The sequence below is a fragment of the Stylophora pistillata genome, chromosome 12 (genome assembly GCF_964205215.1).
Source record: "Stylophora pistillata chromosome 12, jaStyPist1.2, whole genome shotgun sequence".
NCBI lineage: Eukaryota > Metazoa > Cnidaria > Anthozoa > Scleractinia > Pocilloporidae > Stylophora > Stylophora pistillata.
The window spans coordinates 19,777,935-19,786,200 of record NC_142530.1 but is presented as its reverse complement, the minus strand read 5'-3'; the positions used below and the strand labels follow the sequence as shown (position 1 = coordinate 19,786,200).

General features: G+C 37.7%; 1 protein-coding gene across 1 annotated transcript; it reads left to right on the top strand.

The window, feature by feature from the left end:
- Positions 1–74: 74 nt before the first annotated feature.
- LOC148719162 (natural resistance-associated macrophage protein 2-like) lies at positions 75–5,869 on the top strand. The gene is made up of 11 exons (XM_088740072.1): positions 75–92; positions 219–288; positions 905–963; positions 1,186–1,215; positions 2,113–2,184; positions 2,786–2,881; positions 3,751–3,762; positions 3,880–4,029; positions 4,614–4,687; positions 5,356–5,363; positions 5,841–5,869. Exons 1-11 carry the CDS (start codon positions 75–77, stop codon positions 5,867–5,869), a joined length of 618 nt encoding a protein of 205 aa, XP_088596198.1.
- The last annotated feature ends 2,397 nt before the right edge of the window (positions 5,870–8,266 follow it).

Genomic DNA, 8,266 nt, shown 5'->3' with positions numbered 1-8,266 from the left:
ACCTCATCAACTTAGTCAATGAAAGTCAATTAATAACAGTCTCTTTGAAATGTATGAAAGTGATCCTCGCAGTAATGAATCCTACTTATGTGGTAATGGAAATATGACCTGAAAAAATTCAGGCATGTCCAGGATTTGAACCCATTACCTTTGTCTGGTGACAATTCTTGAAATATTGCTCATCGTTAACGTTTTTTTCCTCTTTCTCTTTGTTGTAGTCTCGTGAAGTAGACAAGAAAAATCCCAAAGCAGTGAAAAAAGCAGATATGGATTATTTCATTGAATCAGGTAATAAATTCACCTAATTCGATGTTTTATATTATTGATTTATATTTTCAACCACGGAATAAGGGACATCAATATTCTACCATCATTTCATTTTTTTAGTGATGGAATACATCTTACGGCATTGTCTGAGAATCGTATCGAGGCGTGCATGAAAGATGAATACCATGTCAGTATCCTTAGTAACAGCTGTCATCTCAACCAATCACAAGCAAGACTGAAAACAATCGCGACTTTTGCAGCCGCGTTTTCCCGCGCTTTTAATAGTTTTAACACTAGTTCTCTTTCGTTGATTATGATTTTAGCCTTTCCACTGGGTTTGCTTTTTCGAAAAGGTCTCTAGTTTTGCTTATGATAAATTTCTAAGGTGATAGAAGTGTTCCACACCAACAAGATCACCGCAGGACTAAAAAACCTCTCAATCAATCAAATTGCCTTAGTTTTGCTTTTTGAGGCTGTATACATGTACAAGCTCACAATCAAAACAATTCCAGTTTTGGATTAATTTCAACACTGTTTCAGTCCGACTATGTCTGTGGGAGCCGTGGGAGTTGCTTGTTTACAGTAATATACCTTATCATCATATGTAACCTTCTCCTCTTTTCTTTTTTCCTTCCAGCCATTGCACTGTTCGTGGCATTAATCATTAACATATTCGTGGTCGCAGTATTTGTTAGAGTAAGGCTATTTGTTTTTACCAGTGGTTGTTCCAGAGATTGATCAAAAACATTACCAAGTATTCCTCGTTTTACGTCCCTACCGAATTGGGCAAGAAGGGCTCAAACAATTTAGGCAAGTGCACAAGCAAGAGAAAAGCAAAACACTAGAAGAAAGGGAAAGAGGCAGGGCATCTTGTGGATCGAAGGTCTCATTCTCATTTTTTCTTTTTTTCACTTGTAGGCATTTTATAGAAGGACGTATGGAGAAGTGGTAAGTCAGATTTTTTTAGCACAGTGACAGGTCAACCCCACTCACCCCAGCATCAGTACTCATATTCTCCATACTGTTCTCTATACATTTTCTAAGATCATGACAAGGAGAGCTTGTTTAACAATCAGGAGCTTCTTTAGTTGTTGATCATTTCCTTTATTCTCGCGACCTTAATGTTTCATTTTGGAATGGTATTGTAAGGAGAAATTAGATGCTGGTTACTCTTCGTCTAACTGCGAAATTTGTCTATTTGTTACTCGGCAGCAGCAGTAGGTTGAAACTAAAGCTATGAATAAAAGCTAAGTTAACCAAGATGAACAAATTATAAACAGAAAAAAGAGTACAAGCCAAGCAAAATGGAAAAAATATCCACAGTGACAACTGCAATAGCGAATGAGTGGAATATTTCCAAAACAGAGAACTGTGCCGAGCGCGACTGTGGATAAACTGACTTAAAAAAGCGATCATGCGTAAAAAGAAACTGGCCTATTTCAAAAGGGGCGCAAAATAACGTGCGGTATGAGAAACGTGCAAAAAAGGTGTAACTGACGAGGAAAACGCTAACAAACTTACAAAAAGTACGAACAAAGAAGTTATTAAAACGTAAAATAAGAAATAAGTACGAATTACACTAAAAATAATTAGCAAACCCGTATTCCTTTCATTCCCAAGATCTGAGTGATAATTCTCCATACTGTCTGTATTGCAACTCTTATGTTGTTAGTTTGGAGAATTTAGTATTTGATCAACTTACACCCCACCCTCCCTAACAGACACTTTTCTTTATTTTCATCACTTAGCTGGTTAATATTGTTGTGAGTACCTTCTCTTTTACTTTCAATATTCTCGTGTTACTACATTTCTTAATGAAAACTCTGACAATCTCTTTCTTTTCAGTATCACAAATGCCTTGAACACAGCATAAGCCAAGCTGAAATATTTGATGTGGACAAGATCGGAGATCCTAAAGTAAGAATCTTGGGAAAATTTTGTTAATTTTTCAAGTACAAACATTAGGTAAACTTTTGGTGAAAGTGTTTCTTGATTGATCTGTCAAATTTAATCTATAAAATCAGAAAATATCGAACTCTTATTTCTCTATGTTTATCAACTATAGCCATCGACGGAGACCTTTTCAAAGGGGTAAGAACTATTGGTGTACTAATAAGTAAGACATTAGTTGAGGCAGTTAATTGTAGCGATTATATAGTTTATACCAAAACAGTGGATAGCGTTGAAGGCGCGCTCTGTTGGCCGCTTGAACTCCGACCATTCTTTGTTATTCACCCCGAGCAACGTGGGTGGAGTATGCGCCAGAAAATATTGCAATCATTTCAGGAATAAGTGAGTTAAAATCATCTTTTTGTCCTATGTTATCTCAATGATTGAATATTTTCTAAAACATATATTCACCTCAGTATAGGTGGCTAGCGGTGCATATCTATTTCGACGCATTGCGGCTGGTTGAATACTTCACTACGAGCCACCCACACTTCGTTCGGTGAAAAGTCGTTAATTATTGCAGTGTAGTAGTGATCGTTTTAAAAATCCTGTCTGTGTATCTTTTCAGGGCGTCTTTCTCGGATGCATTTTTGGAAAAGCAGCGTTGCATATTTGGGGCATTGGAATTCTTGTAGCTGGTCAAAGTTCTACTATACATACATACGTTAGTTGACCACTCCCCATAGGGGCTTTTCAGGGCCAATTCCCACCCATCCCACCCCTGGGGAGGACATCCACAACACAGTAATCTCGTGCGTGAGAAATTAACGTCTCCTACCCCTAACCCTGCAGGAGACGGGGCCTACGGTTTATTCGTCCTTATCCGAGAAGACTTGAATATCTACCCATAACTTGATTATAGAAAGGACGCAAATTCTCCTCACTTATTTTAAGACCATGAGTATCGGTCCGGCCGGAGCACGAACCCTCGACGTCCCGCACAACACAATCCGGCGCTCTAACCAACTGAGCTAACCGGGAGGCACTATGAGTGCGAGCGTTTGATTCATAAAAGAATAAAACACGTTTGCGTTTTGTTAGTTTGTCTGTTTGTTTTTGGAGCTTTATGCTTAGCATGGTGCACAAAGGAAATGTGAAAGTGTCCATCGTGTTTCTTGAGCGTTAGAGTAAGCGCTCAGAAAGGTTACCGTCAATGTGGTCAATCCTCGAAAAATATCGTCCTTTTGATCCAAAAATAGATCATATTTAGGATAACTGCGCTTTTGACAATCACAGGGAAGAAAATTTCTCAAGGAGCCAATCAATTATCACAAAGAAAGTTTAAACGAATAAACTGCTTTTAAGCGCGGGAAAAGGCGAATGACCCTGTTGCAGTAGGTGTTATTTGTTAATCTGTTTGGTTGTGGGGTTGGCGTCAGTTTTTTCAACCAATCACATGGCGAAGTCAAGAAAAACCAAACGATTCCTTGAATGGCTTTGGACCTTCAATTGGAACTTATCTTAAGGGCTTTTTCGTTGAATTTGCTCTCGCCTTCTTTTGCTGAAAGCTAATGGCATCATTTTTTTTTCCAGTTTGCTATGGAGGTAGGAAGCGATTTTTACCACATTAAACTTGGAATAACTTGTGCTTACCCGCATGTCAACGATTGTTGATAATTCTTTGAGAAGAGAAAATCTTTCGATTTGATTTATGCACTGCAGGGATTCTTGAAGATCTCTTGGGCAAGATGGAAGCGAGTGCTTTTTACCAGATCGATCGCAATTGCTCCAACCCTTATTGTGGCTTTTAAGGAAGGAGTCCAGGATCTGACTGGAATGGATGATTTCCTTAATGTGCTACAGAGTTTGCAGGTAAGTTGTGGCTGAGATAGTTTCGAGCCGCATTTGCGATATAATCAATATTACCATGAAGGAAACCTTTAAATTGTTGCTTTGTCAGAGTAGAAAACCTACGTCAAGGATGCTTACGGATGGAAAAGAACTTCACTACAATTGAAAACACAAGGGTCCGAAAAACCATGTTTAACCCTTGAACTGCCACTGAGTGACTAAGACAGAATTTCTCCTTACATTATCAGTACAGTATGATGCAGACTAGTGATGAGAATAAAGACAAATATCAATAGGGATTTATTAGTTGATCCAATATCAAATTTTCCGAAGTAATATCATAAGAATTGTGAGGCAGATAATAAAGAGAACTTCTTTTGCGATCTTAGGGATGAAATGTTTGAACTGCGACGTGGTTCCGGTAGCAACTTTTGTTTGGTTTGGAGAAAAAAGAAAGTGATTCAGCATCTAGGTTTCTGATGAGTAAATCGCAGAACAGGAAGCTTTTCATCAGTAGAAGCACCGATGGGAGTCAAAAATGTTTCCAACTATCGAATGACGCTCGTGAACTTTGTTAAGCTGAGGACTTTCTGTTATCTTGCCAGCTCCCTTTTGCTCTGATTCCTGTGTTGCATTTTACGGGATATAAAGCCATTATGGGAACGTTTAAGAATGGAAGGTAAGCTAAGCTGTCTGAAAGTTGTATTGTTTCTGTGCGTTGGTGAATACCATGCTGTACCATTTCCACAGTGTAAAAGATCCCGTAGGGTCTAATCTAGAGCGCGGCCTTGAGGGCAATTCGTTAATAAATGCTGTGGAAAATTTACTTGTAAGTGTCACGTGGGGCGCAAAAATTGTTCTCAGTACACTATCCAGCACGAGGTGGTGAGACAAGCCTATCATCCGGAGGGTGTTACTTTGATGAAACTCTGAGTTCTCGTAAGTAATTGAAGGGAAAATATGTGGCAGGTAATTCGGCCTTAGTGTGGTTAACCTTTCAACGCCTTGTACCAGCGTTTTAAATGAGAACAATTATAGCCAATCCTTTTTTTAAATTAAGCTTTGCGGGTTCTTGGTTTGTGGAGGTAATTAGGGAAAAAGCGCACGGAAATGCGTCACTTTTTCTCTCGTTCGTCACAAACAAACAAACTGAGAGCATAGAATAAGACATTTAGCGACTTTTATCATTGGATACCATTTGGACTGTATTTCTTTTTGGCTCTTCTAGTTTTTCATTAACATCCATTTAATTGTTATTCCGTTGTTTTCATCCCTGGGGTGATGCAAGGTGTAGCGTGGTTTTTATCCGTTGTAGTTATAGGGATCAATATCGTTTTTTTGTCTCAGAGTATGTGGTGAGTTTTGATTTGACCCATCTCTATGATATTAATACCAATCTCATTTACGACTTGCGTAATATTAACTTCCAAGTAAACTTAAGAGAAGTCCCCTTATTGCGAATTATTTGCCCAAAATAGCCTTTTTTATCCCACACTGTTTTGAAAATTCTCGAAAAATTATATCAAATAGCAGGCCAACTTTGAAATTTGTAAGCTTGGAGCCCTGTTCTTGCTGGACAATCGGTTGGGTTTCGTTGATTCTAAATGTGCTATTTGTTCCAGATCTTTGCTTGTCGCTCTAATGCTTCTCCGCTGTCATTTTCTCTGTTGTTTTTCAGTCTGAAATACCGCGTAACGTATATTCTAGTTGGATTGTACCTTCTTTTCTACGTCACTTTTCTTTTGTTATTGGTTAGTATCTAGTACTTGGATTGTTATGCCCCGGTTTTAAACTGAAGTTTTCATTTTTTTATTGATCCTCATCAATTTTAGTCTTCACAGTTCAGTTAAGAAATGGTTAGCGTGCAAAAAAACTCAAAAAAAAAAAACTCAAATTGACTTTATTTTTTTTTTTTAAACTAAAGAAATAAAGGCTTTTGTAGCCGGCAGTTAGCAAAGCTATTCTAGGCGGGCTACCTAAACAGACACTGTATAGGCTCTCACACATACACACACACAGACACACTCACACACACACACGCACACACACACACACGCACACACACACACGCAACAATGAAATAAATAAATAAATGAGCAAATAAAAATAAATTATAAATAATAGTTGTGATAATCATGTTAAAGGTTTTAACTGGGCCAGTCACACAAGGGAGTTTTTAACAGGTCAAAGAGAAAGCTAATCAAATGAAATACAAATATAAGCTAGAAAGGTCAAGGTAGCGCAAGTCAACATTCATCTCCTCAATTTCAAGAATTTTCAAAAGCAAGTGAGTTAGCTCACGTTTAAAAGGTGCTTTCCTTAGCTTACGAATTTCAGGGGGGATGCCATTCCATATTTTCGCACCAACTCTAGAAAACAACTGATGAATTGTTCTCGCCTGTTTTATATAAAAGCTTCCGGCTACTGAGAAACGAGTAGAGTAGGAATGAACCTGTTCAAAGTGTGTAAAAAGTTCAGAAATATTGGGAGGAGCACAGCGATTTTTGATGTCATGTAACAGAGAGGCAACCAATTTGAAGTAAAGCATTTTTATCGGTAGAATTCCCGAACGACTAAATAGAGGAGCACTGTAAGATGTATAATCGGAAAAGTACATTAGACGAAGAACCCGCTTTTGTAAAATAACGATTTTCTTTAGGTGAGTATTCGCGGCTTGGCCCCAAGCAACGAGACCACAGGAAATAAACGGTTCAATGAGCGAGCGGTAAATGTTTATAAGAGTAGTGAGCGGTACCAAGTGTCTTAGCCTTGCAACAATACCGATACCTTTACTTATTTTCGTGGAAATGTAATTAATATGGTGCTTCCAGGAGAGATTACCGTCAATTAGAACACCTAGGTATTTAACATATGTATTACGTTCAAGAGATACCAATTGCTCCGAGTTATTATCAAGTATTTTAAGGTTTACTTCTCGGTATAGTTTGTGTTGATAAGGATGAAAAATAACGAAATTAGATTTAGATACGTTAAGAGATAATTTATTTGAATTCAGCCATTCACACAACTTTAATAACTCTTCATTGACGACAACTTCAAGTTTGTTTTGATCTTTTTCTGCATATAGTAAATTGGTATCATCAGCAAATAGGTAAAAGTCAAACTTTTTAGAGGAATGATGCATGTCATTGACATAAATTAATTAAGAAAAGAAGCGGACCAAGTACAGGACCTTGAGTGACTCCACACACTATTCTGTCTTTGCTAGAGACAATAGAACAGATTTGGGTTGATTGCATCCTGACAGACAAGTATGACGAGAACCAGTCATTAATCAATCCTCTAATTCCATAATGGTGTAATTTATGCAAAAAAATCGAATGATCAACCGTGTCGAAGGCCTTTTTCAAGTCAATGAAAATGCCACAGGAATATAATTTTTTATCAATGTTGATTTGAATTGTATTTAGAATATCCAGAATTGCATGTTGAGTAGAGCAGTTCTCTCTAAATCCATATTGCGATGTAAAAAATATATCATTCTTATTTATAAAAGATTTTAGGCGTTTGTACATTAGTTTTTCGAATATTCTATTAAACACGGACAGTAACGATATTGGGCGATAATTGTTTGGGTCAGTTTCATCATCCGCTTTATAGATTGGAACTACTATAGCGTGCTTTAATTTGTGGGGATAGATACCAGTTGAAATGGACATGTTCATTAGTTCAGCCAGGGTATGAGATATAGCTTGACGTGCGGACTTCAAAAGACGAACTGGACATGAATAAAGTCCGTAGGCTTTTTTTGATGGAGTACTCAAAATTTCCATTTCAATTTCAGTAGAAGTGACACCGTCAAAGAAGAAAGAATGGGTGTAATTTGAATTCCCGAGGTAATACTTAAAGTCCCTTGTGGATAATGGTATGCTACTTGCAAGTTTAGGTCCGACAGATGCGAAATGATAATTCAATGCATTAGCTATTTCTGATTGGTTTTGTGTTGTAACCCGGTTGTCTGGAAGCTGGAGCAACGATACGAGCTTAGTCTTTTTGTGCTTATGAATTAAAGAGTTAATCCCCTCCCAAGTTTTTTTCATATTATTTAGGTTTCTACTAAAATAGGATTGATAGTAAAGTCTTGTCGAGAGATGGATGCACGCAGGGGGTTGTTAAGCATGAAAACACGGCACAACTTGTAAAAACACTCAGCGGTACTACACGAAAAGAAAGTTTAATATGATATATGTATTTTATCGGGCATTATAATTTCCGGCCGAGTGCCTGTTGGTGGGGA